The sequence below is a fragment of the Pelobates fuscus genome, chromosome 4 (genome assembly GCF_036172605.1).
Source record: "Pelobates fuscus isolate aPelFus1 chromosome 4, aPelFus1.pri, whole genome shotgun sequence".
NCBI lineage: Eukaryota > Metazoa > Chordata > Amphibia > Anura > Pelobatidae > Pelobates > Pelobates fuscus.
In genome coordinates this window covers 15,135,888-15,153,192 of record NC_086320.1, presented here as the reverse complement: position 1 = coordinate 15,153,192, position 17,305 = coordinate 15,135,888, and the positions used below count along the sequence as shown (strand labels likewise).

At 46.9% G+C, this 17,305-nt stretch overlaps 1 protein-coding gene across 1 annotated transcript; it reads right to left on the bottom strand.

Annotated features, from left to right (window-relative positions):
- Positions 1-10,239: 10,239 nt before the first annotated feature.
- On the bottom strand, positions 10,240-14,155 carry EXOSC4 (exosome component 4). The gene is made up of 3 exons (XM_063450245.1): positions 13,974-14,155; positions 12,000-12,206; positions 10,240-10,895 (listed from the first exon to the last, which is right to left on the bottom strand). Exons 1-3 carry the CDS (start codon positions 14,142-14,144, stop codon positions 10,524-10,526), a joined length of 750 nt encoding a protein of 249 aa, XP_063306315.1. The 5' UTR covers positions 14,145-14,155; the 3' UTR covers positions 10,240-10,523.
- Positions 14,156-17,305: the final 3,150 nt, after the last annotated feature.

Sequence of the window (17,305 nt, the reverse complement as noted above, 5' to 3'; positions counted from 1 at the left end):
GTAGAGCTGCAGGGTTCAGTGCTATATCTATGTAGAGCTGCAGGGTTCAGTGCTATATCTATGTAGAGCTGCAGGGTTTAGAGCTATGTCTATGTAGAGCTGCAGGTTTCAGAGCTATGTCTATGTAAAGCTGCAGGGTTCAGTGCTATGTCTATGTAAAGCTGCAGTGTTCAGAGGTATGTCTTTGTAAAGCAGGATTCAGAGCTATGTGTATGTAGAGCTGCAGGGTTTAGAGCTATGTCTATGTAAAGCTGCAGGGTTCAGTGCTATGTCTATGTAAAGCTGCAGGGTTCAGTGATATGTCTATGCAAAGCAGGGTTCAGAGCTATGTGTATGTAGAGCTGCAGGGTTCAGAGCTATATCTATGTATCACTGCATGGTTGAGCGCTATGTCTATGTAGAGATGCAGGGTTCAGAACTAGGTCTATGTAAAGCAGGTTTCAGCACTGTCTATGTAGAGCTGCAGGGTTCAATGCTGTTTTCAGTGAATCTCCCTGCCATCTTTAACTCTCTTTGAAAAGAAGCACCAGTTACCTAAGACTATGTACAATCTGATTCTAAAATTAATCTAATGAAGAAGGCAGTGTTGTGAGTTTTGCTCAGCCGTTTCTAAGTTTTATGCTCTACAACTTAAGGACCATGGATATCCCAGCCCACTCCTCAAGATACTCATTGATACCTACCGTTTTCCCCCGAAAATAAGACCGGATCTTTGTGGAGCCTGCTTGCTAGCCTCCAGGCTCAGGACTACGGGCCATGCTAAAAGGTTATTGAAAGACTGGGTTCATGGAATTCCCTTGGACTGTTCGGGAACCGAACCAACCCACGCACTGCGGACCACGTCTGAGCTTATGGACCCTTGTTAACTTCCCCTGGCAGTTCTATCAGTGTGGGTTCTAATTGTGCGGCTGGGTGGCCGCCTTTCGTATGCACGAACGTGTGGGAACTGTGTGGCGGTCATCTTGTTTGCGAGAATTCCAGCAGCGGTGTTTGGGCGTCAATCGCATGGAACTAAAATCAGACACTGAAACTCCCGAACACCACTGAACTTGGACGAACGCCTGCTCCTTCCCCACACCCGTCAGGAGAGCGCCATTCGGTAGGTTTGTTCGTATGGTTCATAGGAACAAACACTACCAAGAAGCCAGAGTGTTGAAAGTTGACTGGCCAAAAGCACAAAATGCCCTGGAACTGTTTTGGGCACAGGACTATGTGTGCGGCCAGTCAGAACTTCCACGCGGTGGCGTTTCGGCTCTGTTCGTGGGATCTGAGCACTTTTCGGATATGTTGGGCTCTCAAATCCAGGCTATCCGGGGATGTATAGACTGTGGAGGCTCGTATGTGGGAAGTGTTTTTATGGTTTTTCATATTTTTTACTGTGTTTGCTGAGTCACAATGACAATGCATTTTGTGGACATTTTGTGGGTGTGTTTATGGGCATTTTTTGGGGAGTGTCTACTGTACCAGATTCTGTTCACCCTTCCCTAAGCCTCGACTCGTGTTTGGGTGATACTGCGGTTACCCCTTCAGCAATACCTATAATTACTGGCAGCTATAATTACTCTGGAGCTATCAGAACTAGGAAGGGGCGACCAGAGGCGGTAGAAAACCATCTTCAGAAGGGTATACAGCCACAGTCTTATATAAACTTTTGCTAAAAAAAAACACACCAAGGCTTATTTTCGGGGTATGTCTTAATTTTTGGGTTAAAACTGTAGCAAGCATGTGCAAGAAAGCAGGTCTACATTCGGGGGATTCCCCCGAACATAGACCAGTTCACTAGGGCGTGGAATCCCGCGATGACGGGTGAAAATTCCTGAACATAGATTAGCGAACTAGCAACGATCTCAACTAGGGCTTATTTTCGGGGGGAAAACGGTAGATAATATAGTCATACATCACTAAACTCAAAAAAGGTTGAAGTCCTGACACGCCCTATTACCCTAGAAGAACTTCTGAGAACCAGATTTTTTTGGGACATATTATAAAAAATCTGACAGGATCCTAGCACCATAACTACTTTCACAATTATTTCAAAAAGCAGTAGTATCGAGTACTGTACCACAGTAGATGCTCTTGGCTACCATTATTACTTTACCAAAATCTACTTTATGCAAAAAATATTGCCCTATATCACTGTTGAATATTGACGAGAAAATATATTCCAAACTCTTAGCAAATAGATTACAATAATTTCTAACCCAATTAATAAACAACGACCAAACGGGATTCGTGTGTTGACAGCAAGGAGTGGACGATACGAGGAATCTGGCTTTGGTCATGAGGTAACTCAGGATCTCCGGCAAAGGCAGTCTTCTTTTAGCATTAGATGTGGAGAAGGCCTTTGACCACTTGATCTGGAGATTCCAGAGAGCAGTGCTTGAGATACTTAGTTTCCCACTTACTTTATTACAACTATTTTTGCACTTGACTGCATCAAAAGCACAGATTTTAGATGTAGGCTTTGTATCTCTGGCTTTTTTGACCCTTTTTACATATTTTGGCTTTAGAACCTCTCTTGCAAGCAATCCGATCTCATCCCTACATTCACGGCACGTGGATGGTGTAAGGGAGCACAAAGTAAAGTGCATTGGTGGACAATGTGCTCCTTTCCACCATGCAGCCAGAAAACAGTAATTTTACTTACCGTAAATTCAATTTTTCTTAGTATAGTGGCAGTACACAATTAACAAGTGGGTTGTATCTTCTCCAGTGGACAAGAAGCTCCCATCAAAATGTAAATATTCAATTGAGATCCCGCCTGCTGCTTCCCTTATAACCCCTGTACCTCCTCCAAGGTTCCCCAATCATTAAATAGAACTAAACGGAGACCGTAAACTGCTAAATAATTTAATCCATACAAAAAGAGGAGGGAAAAGGCAGTACTGCCACTATACTAAGGAAAAAGGAATTCACAGTAAGTAAAATGACTTTTTCCTCATGTATAGTGGGATATGGCAAGATCCCTACAACAAAATAGGGTGGGAATTCAGTAGGCTACTGCCTGAAGAACCTTTCGCCCAAAAGCAGCTTCAGAGGAAGAGAATATGTCCAACCTATAATATTTTATGAAGGTATGGAATGAAGACCAAGTAGCCGCCTTACAGATGTCTTCAGGAGAAGCTGCAGATCTTTCTGCCCAGGAAGTAGCCATCGCACTCCTGGAGTGTGCCTTTAATGCAAACTTGAAGGGAACACCACGGGTTACAAACGCCAGCTTTATAGCTTCTGTTAGCTACCTGGCGATTGTAGGTCTGGAAGCTTCTCTACCTTTTCCAGAGCCTTGAAATGTGACAAAGAGGTGATCTGAGACTCTTAAGTCCTGTGACCTCCGAAGATATGATTCCAAAGATCTTTTAATTTCTATAAGAAGCCACTTTCTTTCCAACTCTGACGATTGAGACTGGCATAAGGAAGGCAAAACAATGGGCTGACCCGTAGATTTTCTTGAAATAACTATAGGAAAAAAGGAAAGCCTGGGATGCAAGATCACTTTGTCTTGATGGAAAATGGTAAACTCGGATGCTGAAGAAAGAGCCTGCAGTACTCCTATCCTCTTTGCGCAAGTTATAGCCACTAAGAAGACCGTCTTGAGTGAAAGCATCTTCAAGGAAACATCCTGTAATGGTTCAAATGGAGGTTCACAAAGAGTCTCAAGAACCAATGATAAATCCCAGGTAGGAAAAGTTGAAAGCTTAGGAGGTAATTTCAGCAAGATTGACTTAAAATATCTTCGGATAAGAAAGTTGGAAGCTAGATAACGCACAAGGAAGTGCCTCAATGCTGAAATCTGGACTTTAAGTGTTGATACACCTAGACCAGCTAGAAACCTATCCTGCAGGAAAGACAGAATATCAGGTATGGAGGGATTATCTGGAACGCAGACTTTCAGATAACACCAGTTCAGGAACTTTATTCAAATCCTAAAATAAATCATGGACGTGGATGAACGGACAAATGCCAAAATAACCTCACTCAATTTCTCCAAAAGCCCCTGCTCACGGAGGATCATCCTTGCAGCAACCATGCCGTCAGTTTAAACATTTCTAGAGTCTCTTCTGGAAGATCCACCTTCTCTATGAAGTTGCTTGAAATTGGAAGAAGTCAGAGTGAAATAGTCATACGCTCTATTTCGGAAAACCAGCTTTAGTTTGTCCAGAAGCAAACAATGGCTAGAACCCTTGCTTTTTCCCATGTGATCTTTTGAATTATCCTTGGTATCAAGGCTACCGGAGGGAAAACATATCCCGTGTTGAAGTTCCAGATGAGGGACAAGCCGTCTAGGAAGTCTGGAAAATTCAGTGCCTGGATAGAAGCAAAGCGTGAGACAGTTTTTTCTTGGGCCATAAGATCGATGTCTGGTAAACCGAATTGGAATACCAGACTCAAGAATATCTGGGGTTTTAGAGACCAATCCGCTTGAGACCAACGTTGTCTGCTGAGGTCTGCGATGATGTTTTGAGTACCTCTGATATGAGTTGCTGAGAGAGATGTTACTTTTGACTGTGCCCAAGACATGATATGATAGCACAGACCCTGTAGAGAATTTACTTTTGTGCCTCCTTGACGGTTCAAGTAAGCAACCGTGGTGGCGTTGGACTGAATCCTTAAGTCTGCAATAACAGGACTGAAAGCTACCAGAGCATTCATAACTGCCTTCAGCTCTCTGAATGTAGCGGAGTGCTAGTTCAGCATGTACTCTCCTCTGCTGGTACTCCAACAGCTACTCAGGAACAAGCAGGATATTACAAGAAGAACAGCATAAATAGCAAGCAAATCCGCGAATCTCCCATCACCCTTCTGGCAACCACCCCTAGGGTCAGACAGGTCCTGCACAGCTTTTAATTTTGAATTTAGCACCAAATTCTCAAACTTCCGATCTGGCATGATCGAAAGTTCAGTGGAACGCAAACGCCTTCTGGGCGTGCATTCCACTGCCAGGGACCTCCTAGGATCTGGCCACATAAGGCGGCTACTAGTTGCGTTCCGCAACGCAACGGATCAGAAGACTCTGCCGCTCAGCTCCCACCTGGGTAGCTTACGGGCACCCACCTCCCCGGCCAACAGCCTATGTTGGCCAGACCGATTTCTTTTCACCTATGCCTGGAGGAGCCTGTCCGTCCTGTGTGCTGGGACAAGAAGAACTGGAGAACATTGGAGGTACAGGGATTATAAGGGAAGCAGCAGGCAGGATCTCAATTGAATATTTAAATTTTGGGGGAGCACTTGTCCACTGGAGAAGATACAACCCACTTGTTACAGTACTGCCACTATACGTGAGGAAATCATCTTTTTCAGCTATCCAAGAGTATAACTTAATGTGTCTTATTACTCTCTGAACACTTCCAAGACACAAGCCTTATGTGTTGGAATTTAACTTTGAATGGGTACAGAATGACTTTAAATATTTAGGCCTCCAACTCACAAAGAATAGATCAGAGTTACACTCTTCTAACTATGTTGTGTCGATCACTATTACATCAGTGGAACCCCATGTTTTTGACGTGGTCAGATAGGTTAGTTGCCTTTAAGATGTCAGTATTATTTAAGCTGATGTACACATTGTAGACAATCCCTCTGGAGCTGTTTAAATCCCTTTTAAAATAAGTCACCTCTGACATGGTAAGGTTTGGGTGGGCTGGCGGGAGGTCAAGAATTACGTTGCGCCAATCTCTTCAGGGGGTTTGGGAGTACCTAATTTACAAATATATTTTAATGCTTTCATTGCAGCTTCAGTATTCCCTCACTTTCATCGAGTAGACCCACCTCAATCAGTAAATATGAAAAATTCTTATTCAACCATATTTGATTTCTCAAAAATAAGTCCTGGGCTCAGATTCACACTACTCCTTGGCCACAGCAATGACCATACTACACATCAGCCTCTCTCTCTCTCTCTCTATATATATATATATATATATAATAAAATACAAAGAAAAAGGTTATTCTGTCTCAGAGATTTTTTTGCCTGAATCTGAAGCAAGCAATGTGAATTGTTAGTGTAGGACCCACCAAAGAGGTTTGCCTTGACATGGCAGGTGGGCTGAAATCTAATGGACATTGTAGTTACTTGATAACCTCCATTTATTTAAAGATGCATAGGGATGTGTAATAGTGCACAAATAACTTTTCTTCTTTGCAGATTTGATCTCTCGCCTCCTATGGCCCTTCCACAATTGCCTGGGGCTTCCCAGTTGACCATCCTAATCCTTAGAATATGGGACAAATGGGCTCTAAGAAAGTCTCAGGGCAGAAGGGGCGCCTCATCCGGACTGTCCTGTAAGACTTATGAGGACACACGGGGTACCGAAGAGCAGCTGGGGTGGCTCATCAAGGTTACTTCCAGGCATGTAACCACAGCCTCCAGACTGGGCATCGGCTGACCCCATATGGACTCACCCGCTTTACCACTCGCAGTTCGTTCCTGAATACATAATGTGAGAAGTCGCTCTATAAATCACTCACTACTCGTTTATTTACACCTGTCAAAGCTACATAATCAGATGACCTAGCTTGTATCTCATATGTTTCTGTCTTTGTCCCTCCTCTGATTATATTTCCTACTTAAGTATAGAGAAAGCCTCAGACATACCTTCTTAACCTGAACTTAACACAAAATTGTGCTGTTTCTTGCATGCCATGATACTGTTTGCCGTTTTACTTATTAGCTTGTACCTGCTGTCATGGCAACACAAGCATGTTTGTAACTCTAAGCACTGCAAAAATAATAAAATAAAATAAAAATATGGGACGAATAGCCATCCTTAAGTTGCTCTAATTTACAGTTATCTTTAACCACACCGATCTCTGCCTTACCTACCTTTTATTCGTAGGGTATGGAATAACCCAAATCACATTGCGAAAGATTACGCTTCACTGGATTTTAAAACCATGCAAAAACACACCAAGACCTCTCCGTATTCTTATTCTCAACCTAAATCTTATATGACTATAGGATAAAAAAAACAAAAAAAAAACAAGGGTACTGGGCAGCACACCTTTAGCCTAGGTTAACTGCTATTCAACAAACATGTATCAATGGCAAACTCCTGCCAGAATGCAAATCCATCTCCATGTGACAAACTACTGGCCACGCACATACATTTTTATTAGTCGTACATAGCCAGCAGCTGGGAATCAGACTCACGTATTAAAATTCCACCATTACCAGAGTAATCTGAATGTGCCTTTCCTGGTAAAATACTTTATTATTATTATTATTACTACAATGGGCAAGAATACTCACAGTACATAAAGGTAAGTTATGCTCTACATACCTAGTGGAAAAGCAGAGAAAAATACTATATAGATGGTATATGGTGCCTCTTGGCTTACATAACATTTTTCCCACCTAGTCTTTAGTGTCTGACTGGTATTTCATTACCTTTTACACCTTTAGCATACCTGCTATTTGGGTTTATCTTGGAGTATCCGACAGCTTCTTAAAACTTGATTCTACACCTTATATTGACGATACAACACATAGAAATCCCGAACACAACCAATGGTCAATGGTAAAGAAATCAATCGATATCCAGAACATATGAGAGCAAGTACACTTTGGTATATGTACCAAAAACATATTTTTTCATAAGACGTGGCTGTTGTGGAGCACATGGAGATCAGGTGCAAATACCAGCATTAGCTCAAGAGATTTGTCCAATAGGTGAGATTGTTGGATTGGGATAGTTGAATGAGTGGATACATGGAATGTATAAATGTGGTTTACGGAGATCTGGTATACATGTTTCAGGGTAACATTATTGGTCTATTATACTGGGAGCTTGGATTCAATAGATGTATTGTAGACTTTGTTCCATTTGTAATATACCATTGTGTGGTGATGCCCTTATTACCATTCCTTCTTTCTTTCTTCTTCTCTCTCTCATGAATCCTCAATAAAGTTCAATTGTCAAAACAAATATAGTGAAAACTTACCTTGAATCTAGCACTGCACCAAGTTCTCTCCTATCTATTTCTATTTGAAGGAGAAGGGGGCACTCCACAAAGGGAGCTTTAAAATAATAGAGTAAGTAAAAGGGAAGAAGCCAGAGCTGCCCAAAGGGAGAGGAGGGGTTAATAGATGGATTGAAGAGGAAGGAGATGGATGCTGCACAGAGAGGGCAGAGCCTATACAGTACTTAAAGGTGTAAGAGGCAAGGCTGCACTGAGGGAGAGATGGATTTTTTTTTAACTCGAAGCGAAGGGGGAAGAAGGGTTTCACAATACAGGTAGCTCTACCTGCAAGTGAGGTTGCAGATTACACCTGCTCTTTGCACGGAGTGCTGATGGCAGATGTAAGATGCACAGAATTGACATTGGTTAGTCTGGAATAGAGATCCAGTGGATGCCCAAGTCACATGTGCTGGGATGCAACTAGCCCACCGGCACAAAAGTGCTGATATTTCTGTATGTGCAGTGTTTCAAGCCTCCTACCACCACGACGACCGCTTATATAAGCAAAAGTCGTTATGGACGTTGGAGAAACCTCTTAAAATCCTGGTGAATGACAGTTCCTCTTTAGAATAGAAGACATTAAAAGGCCTGATTTAAATAACACACAGACAGCAGGGATTGGGAAAAGGATGTATTGTGTATTTACCCGTTACACTAGGAGCAGGATGCTGAACACATACCAGAATCTCTCTCTCTTTGAAATACAGGTTTCCAATCCAGGAACACATTTGCATCAGCTGTTGGTCATACATTTTCAGCCGCATGCTTGTGCAGCATGTAGATTAGAGATTATATGTAATAACTGTTATAAAAACATTTAACAAAAAAAAAATAAAAAATCCTGAGCAGAAAATAGCCCAAATCAGTGATGAATGACATTATGTATCATAATATACATTTTAGCCCATGTAGTCGTCTTTTGTACATTTACTTGGTGAGCCAAACTGGAGTCACCGTTTTCAATATACCGTATATACTCGAGTATAAGCCGACCCGAATATAAGCCGAGGCCCCTAATTTTACCCCAAAAAACTTGGAAAACGTATTGACTCGAGTATAAGACTAGGGTGGGAAATGCAGCAGCTACTGGTAAATTTCTAAATAAAATTAGATCCTAAAAAAAATTATATTAATTGAATATTTATTTACAGTGTGTGTATATAATGAATGCAGTGTGTGCGTATGAGTGCAGTGCGTGTATGAGTGCAGTGCGTGTATGAGTGCAGTGTGTGTGCGTATATATTAATTGAATATTTATTTCCAGTGTGTGTATATAATGAGTGCAGTGTGTGTGAGTGCAGTGTGTGTGAGTGCAGTGTGTGTGAGTGCAGTGTGTGTGAGTGCAGTGTGTATGAATGAAGTGTGAGTGTGTGTGATGCAGTGTGTGTATGAATGCAGTGTGTGTGAATGCAGTGTATGAGTGCAGTGTGTGTATGAATGCAGTGTGTGTGTGTGAGTGCAGTGTGTGTGTGTGTGAGTGCAGTGTGTGTGTGTGTGTGAGTGCAGTGTGTGTGTGTGTGAGTGCAGTGTGTGTGTGTGTGAGTGCAGTGTGTGTGTGTGTGAGTGCAGTGTGTGTGTGTGTGAGTGCAGTGTGTGTGTGTGTGAGTGCAGTGTGTGTGTGTGTGAGTGCAGTGTGTGTGTGTGTGAGTGCAGTGTGTGTGAGTGCAGTGTGTGTGTGTGAGTGCAGTGTGTATATGAATGAAGTGTGAGTGTGTGTGATGCAGTGTGTGTTTGTGTATGTGTTGGTGGGGGTGGGCATTTAATATATTATTAATTATTATTATTTTTTTTGTATTATTATTTAATTATTATTATTTTTATTTTTTTAATTATATTTTTTTTTCGTCCCCCCTCCCTGCTTGATACATAGCAGGGAGGGGGGCTCCTTCCCTGGTGGTCCAGTGTCATTGGTAGTTCAGTGGGGGGGAGAGGGGGGCTGGCAGAGCTGTACTTACCTCTCCTGCAGCTCCTGTCAGCTCTCTCCTCCTCCGCGCGGTCTGTGCAGCTCCCAGTGTAAGTCTCGCGAGAGCCGCGGCTCTCGCGAGATTTACACTGGGAGCTAACCGAGGTGCTGAACGGACGGCGCGGAGGAGGAGGGAGCTGACAGGAGCTGCAGGAAAGGTAAGTACAGCTCTGCCAGCCTCCCTCTCCCCCCAGTCTGTATTATGGCAATGTAAATTGCCATAATACAGACTATGACTCGAGTATAAGCCGAGTTGGGTTTTTTCAGCACAAAAAATGTGCTGAAAAACTCGGCTCATACTCGAGTATATACGGTACATTTCAGCCATGATCTGAAGATTCAGCATCTATTAATTATACATTAACCAACAACATCCTTTGCTGAATGTCACAGCTCTACATTTTGACAAACGTAACTCCTTTTTTTGATTTAAACAAAACTCTGTCAACATCTGGAGTTTTAGACTTCCCAAAACAGGGAGCTATAAATCCTGTGGTATCTATTCCGTACTCTTCTCACAGACCTTTGTTAACGCCATCTAGAACCCAGGAAATGAAGACAGTAGAACCAGAAAGAGCACATGTAACGTATGACTTAGCGCCCTTTACACCGATCCCCTATCCCCCAGCATCGTGCTGACTTCTTGCAGGTGTTCCCTCACCGCCTGGTCCAGCACAGCATAGACATCCTTACAGGCTTTACTAGCAGCGTCCATCACTCGCTCAAGGTGATCCTCGTGCAGCCGCGAGTTCATTTCCAGGAGTGCAATCTGATCTGATTTGGGAAGCAGGGCCAATGCCAGCTGGGGACCACCGGCTGCTTCCTCCACGTAACTTAAATCGGCCAGTGGAGTGTCCTCAATAAAACCTGCCGAGCAGGCGCACACATAGTCCTTCATGGGGATGCCAGCGTCGATCACTGCCAGAGTGGCTGCGTTTACACAGGTGCAGTAATTACCCCCATCAGCCTGAAGGATCTAGAGTGGAATGAGGCACACAAGAAACTTTATTATATTGATTGCTTTGCACCACATATACCAGTATTGTTAAAGCTTTGCATAAAGATATATGAAAACTAAGTCTCCCATGATGCTCTATCAAGATAAATCTGGCTGAATGAGCACCATTGGAAACCTAGTTCTACTACCCTTAAGGTCATCACAAAAATTGTCATAAGCAATATATTGTATTATATGTGTATATGCATTTAAAAATCATCTCTTTATTTCACTGGCTTTGTAACCTCTTATTTTTTTAATCTAGCCAATATAAACTGGATAAAAAGGTCATGTGAGATAATTAACATGTAATTAATACGTTGATGCCATGTGCAATGTGATGGTGTTGTCTCAGTGCCTTTAGGTTGGGTGTAACAGCATTGTGAGGCACTCTACGCACAGTAATGACAACTCAATGAAGTTGTTATGGTGGCTGGAGGTTCTAGACTAGGGGTGCCCAAAAGGTAGACCCCCAGAAGTTTTAAAACTATGGCATCAAGGGATTTTTAGTTCTACAACATCTGAGTACCTACCTTCTGAGCAACCCTGTTCTAGACGTGTCTTAACTCAAGGAGTTAAACCATTTATAAACAAAAAGGATAAGCTCTGACTGACAGCAAAATATTTTAAGTTCAGTATTAGTGATGGGTAAAAGATATAACAAATAATGTGCATGACACCTGTATCACACCAATAAACAAAACTATTAGTATTTCAAGAAACCAGAATTAGGTTAGGTTAGAATTAAGTTACCGTATGTTAAAACTCATGCTTTAATAAAACATTTTACTTGAATTTAAAAAGATGCTTGGGCAAAAGCACAAAAAGACATAATGAATATGTATCCAATACATGGAATTCGCAAGCACACACAGAAAAGTGACCCTTACAGTATTAACTTGCAGTTTGTAACATGAATATATCCCAAATACATAATTTTATAGTAAATGTGACGGTTCCATTAAAGGCAAAACGTGACCATGTAGGAACAGGTTTGGATCTTGTCTTCCAATACTCTTTGGTGAGCATGAAAATCCTAATTTCTCAGGCCCATTAACAGATGTAGGGACAGAGAAATCTCACCTGCACATAGATATCAATCTGTGAACGCGGGTAAAGCTGGGTAAGAATTGCGGCTTCAAAAGTCTGTTTCAGGTGTAACGTCATCTCAGATGACTTGCGATCACCATGTGGACGGCGTTTCCGTTCTCCGGTGCTGAAGGTGGCCATGCTGTATTGGCAGTTCACAACAGCACGATCGTGCAGCATTTTACTGCGGGACCCACGGATCTAAAGAATTAATAACATAAGATTTCTTATTTCCACTAAAACTTTAACACCAAAACAGTTATAATTTTATCACAAAGTGAATAGACTGAATAGTTTACAGAATAATATATAGTAAAAAGTTGCCAAATCTTATGTTTCGCCCTGCCCATGCAAGGGATTGATAGGTATCCATCAAGTCCAAAGCAGGCGCACTCCCCCTCCAGCAGGGCCTGATCCATAACCTAGTCTGGGAAGGGGCACTAGTAGATTATTTAAAGGAAAACTCCAGGCACAATAACCGCTGCAGCCCTCTGTAGTGGTTATGATGTCAGGAGTACCGTGGTGCCCCCCCAAGAGTAAGTACCCAAACCATTAGAAGAAGTTTGACAACTTGTCTTGGATCTGACGGGAGAGGGGCAGTAGTAATTGGAAATGTAGTTGGTGTTAGAGACGGTAGTTGGTGTTAGAGGCCGTACTAACCTTAATCCATCACCCCCCCCAAACTCCTCACCTCCATCCATCACCCCCCCCCAAACTCCTCACCTCCATCCATCACCACCCCCCCCCCAAACTCCTCACCTCCATCCATCACCACCCCCCCCCCAAACTCCTCACCTCCATCCATCACCACCCCCCCCCCCAAACTCCTCACCTCCATCCATCACCACCCCCCCCCCAAACTCCTCACCTCCATCCATCACCACCCCCCCCCAAACTCCTCACCTTCATCCATCACCACCCCCCCCCAAACTCCTCACCTCCATCCATCACCACCCCCCCCCAAACTCCTCACCTCCATCCATCACCCCCCCCCCAAACTCCTCACCTCCATCCATCACCCCCCCCCCCAAACTCCTCACCTCCATCCATCACCCCCCCCCAAACTCCTCACCTCCATCCATCACCCCCCCCAAACTCCTCACCTCCATCCATCACCCCCCCCCAAACTCCTCACCTCCATCCATCACCCCCCCCCCAAACTCCTCACCTCCATCCATCACCCCCCCCCCAAACTCCTCACCTCCATCCATCACCCCCCCCCAAACTCCTCACCTCCATCCATCACCCCCCCCCAAACTCCTCACCTCCATCCATCACCCCCCCCCCCAAACTCCTCACCTCCATCCATCACCCCCCCCCCAAACTCCTCACCTCCATCCATCACCCCCCCCCAAACTCCTCACCTCCATCCATCACCCCCCCCAAACTCCTCACCTCCATCCATCACCCCCCCCCAAACTCCTCACCTCCATCCATCACCCCCCCCAAACTCCTCACCTCCATCCATCACCCCCCCCCAAACTCCTCACCTCCATCCATCACCCCCCCCCCAAACTCCTCACCTCCATCCATCACCCCCCCCCCAAACTCCTCACCTCCATCCATCACCCCCCCCCCCAAACTCCTCACCTCCATCCATCACCCCCACCCAAACTCCTCACCTCCATCCATCACCCCCCCCAAACTCCTCACCTCCATCCATCACCCCCCCCAAACTCCTCACCTCCATCCATCACCCCCCCCAAACTCCTCACCTCCATCCATCACCCCCCCAAACTCCTCACCTCCATCACCCCCCCCCCCTCCTCACCTCCATCACCCCCCCCCCCCCCCTCCTCACCTCCATCCATCACCCCCCCCCCAAACTCCTCACCTCCATCCATCACCCCCCCCCACCACCACCATCCATCACCCCCCCCCCCCCCAACTCCTCACCACCATCCATCACCCCCCCTCCCCTATATAACACGGGCCCTCACTCACCTCGGGAGTCCCACTCACACTCACCTCATGCGGGCCATAGACCACAGCCAGGGCCTTGGTGTTGCCCTGTTCGATGTACGCGGAGCCATCAGCCTGAGCGAACACTCCCATCCGGCACTGGATCTTCCTGAGCTCCCCGGCCTTCCTGCCATCCACCCGGTACCCCTGATCGGAGAGCAGCTCCAAGCCCGCCATGCTGGAGCACACGTGGGGGGACAGACTGCCACTGAACTACAACTCCCGACAGGCTCTGCGGCAATACGACTACAACTCCCGGCAGCCTCCACTGACTAACTACAACTCCCGGCAGGCTCTGCGGCAATCCGACTACATCTCCCGGCAGCCTCCACTGACTAACTACAACTCCCGGCAGCCACTGCCAGCTCCAGGAATACGTTCACCTACTGGATAGATGGTATGGCGCATAAATATATATAAGCAATGCCTGCCGGGAAATGTAGTCCCAGCTCCTTCTAACTGCTGTATATCACTGAAACATGCCTGTGTGACTACAGAGAGACCAGCTCACCCTCTGCCAACAACCCTCAGCCAGCCCATCACATTCCCCGCCAATCATCCCTCAGCCAGCCGATCACATTACCCTCCAATCAACCCTCAGCCAGCCCATCACATTCCCCGCCAATCAACCCTCAGCCAGCCCATCACATTCCCTGCCAATCAACCCTCAGCCAGCCCATCACATTCCCTGCCAATCAACCCTCAGCCAGCCCATCACATTCCCCTCCAATCAACCCTCAGCCAGCCCATCACATTCCCTGCCAATCAACCCTCAGCCAGCCCATCACATTCCCCTCCAATCAACCCTCAGCCAGCCCATCACATTCCCTGCCAATCAACCCTCAGCCAGCCCATCACATTCCCCTCCAATCAACCCTCAGCCAGCCCATCACATTCCCTGACAATCAAACCTCAGCCAGCCCCAGCCAACCAACCCTTAGCCAGCCATCACATTCCCCGCCAATCATCCCTCAGCCAGCCCATCACATTCCCCTCCAATCAACCCTCAGCCAGCCCATCACATTCCCCGCCAATCAACCCTCAGCCAGCCCCAGCCAACCAACCCTTAGCCAGCCCATCACATTCCCCTTCAATCATCCCACAACTAGCCCATCACATTCCCCTCCAATCAACCCTCAGCCAGCCCATCACATTCCCTGCCAATCAAACCTCAGCCAGCCCCAGCCAACCAACCCTCAGCCAGCCCATCACATTCCCTGCCAACCAACCCTCAACCAGCCCATCACATTCCCCTCCAATCAACCCTCAGCCAGCCCATCACATTCCCTGCCAATCAAACCTCAGCCAGCCCCAGCCAACCAACCCTTAGCCAGCCCATCACATTCCCCGCCAATCATCCCTCAGCCAGCCCATCACATTCCCCTCCAATCAACCCTCAGCCAGCCCATCACATTCCCCGCCAATCAACCCTCAGCCAGCCCCAGCCAACCAACCCTAAGCCAGCCCATCACATTCCCTGCCAATCAAACCTCAGCCAGCCCCAGCCAACCAACCCTTAGCCAGCCCATCACATTCCCCTCCAATCAACCCTCAGCCAGCCCATAACATTCCCTGCCAATCAACCCTCAGCCAGCCCATCACATTCCCCGCCAATCAACCCTCAGCCAGCCCATCACATTCCCTGCCAACCAACCCTCAACCAGCCCTTCACATTCCCCTCCAATCAACCCTCAGCCAGCCCATCACATTCCCTGCCAATCAACCCTCAGCCAGCCCATCACATTCCCTGCCAACCAACCCTCAGCCAGCCCATCACATTCCCTGCCAACCAACCCTCAGCCAGCCCATCACATTCCCTGCCAACCATCCCTCAGCCAGCCCATCATATTCCCCTCCAATCAACCCTCAGCCAGCCCATCACATTCCCTGCCAATCAACCCTCAGCCAGCCCATCACATTCCCTGCCAATCAACCCTCAGCCAGCCCATCACATTCCCTGCCAACCATCCCTCAGCCAGCCCATCATATTCCCCTCCAATCAACCCTCAGCCAGCCCATAACATTCCCTGCCAATCAACCCTCAGCCAGCCCATCACATTCCCCGCCAATCAACCCTCAGCCAGCCCATCACATTCCCTGCCAACCAACCCTCAACCAGCCCATCACATTCCCCTCCAATCAACCCTCAGCCAGCCAATCACATTCCCTGCCAATCAACCCTCAGCCAGCCCATCACATTCCCTGCCAACCAACTCTCAGCCATCCCACCACATTCCCCGCCAATCAACCCTCAGCCAGCCCATCACATTCCCTGCCAACCAACCCTCAGCCAGCCCATCACATTCCCCGCCAATCAACCCTCAGCCAGCCCATCACATTCCCCGCCAATCAACCCTCAGCCAGCCCATCACATTCCCCGCCAATCATCCCTCAGCCAGCCCATCACATTCCCCGCCAATCATCCCTCAGCCAGCCCATCACATTCCCCGCCAATCATCCCTCAGCCAGCCCATCACATTCCCCGTCAATCAACCCTCAGCCAGCCCATCACATTCCCCGCCAATCATCCCTCAGCCAGCCCATCACATTCCCCTCCAATCAACCCTCAGCCAGCCCATCACATTCCCCGCCAATCAACCCTCAGCCAGCCCCAGCCAACCAACCCTTAGCCAGCCCATCACATTCCCCTCCAATCATCCCACAACTAGCCCATCACATTCCCCTCCAATCAACCCTCAGCCAGCCCATCACATTCCCTGCCAATCAAACCTCAGCCAGCCCCAGCCAACCAACCCTTAGCCAGCCCATCACATTCCCTGCCAACCAACCCTCAACCAGCCCATCACATTCCCCTCCAATCAACCCTCAGCCAGCCCATCACATTCCCTGCCAATCAAACCTCAGCCAGCCCCAGCCAACCAACCCTTAGCCAGCCCATCACATTCCCCGCCAATCATCCCTCAGCCAGCCCATCACATTCCCCTCCAATCAACCCTCAGCCAACCCATCACATTCCCCGCCAATCAACCCTCAGCCAGCCCCAGCCAACCAACCCTAAGCCAGCCCATCACATTCCCTGCCAATCAAACCTCAGCCAGCCCCAGCCAACCAACCCTTAGCCAGCCCATCACATTCCCCTCCAATCAACCCTCAGCCAGCCCATCACATTCCCCGCCAATCAACCCTCAGCCAGCCCATCACATTCCCTGCCAACCAACCCTCAACCAGCCCTTCACATTCCCCTCCAATCAACCCTCAGCCAGCCCATCACATTCCCTGCCAATCAACCCTCAGCCAGCCCATCACATTCCCTGCCAATCAACCCTCAGCCAGCCCATCACATTCCCTGCCAATCAACCCTCAGCCAGCCCATCACA

Bases quoted from the DNA above. Each gene is read 5' to 3' on its own strand.
- EXOSC4 (XM_063450245.1), bottom strand. From the start codon at position 14,144: ATGGCGGGCTTGGAGCTGCTCTCCGATCAGGGGTACCGGGTGGATGGC. The intron at 12,207-13,973 runs GTGAGTGTGAGT...TTAATTCTTTAG, and splicing joins TGGTCTATGGCCCGCATGAG to ATCCGTGGGTCCCGCAGTAA. The intron at 10,896-11,999 runs GTGAGATTTCTC...ATTCCACTCTAG, and splicing joins AGATTGATATCTATGTGCAG to ATCCTTCAGGCTGATGGGGG.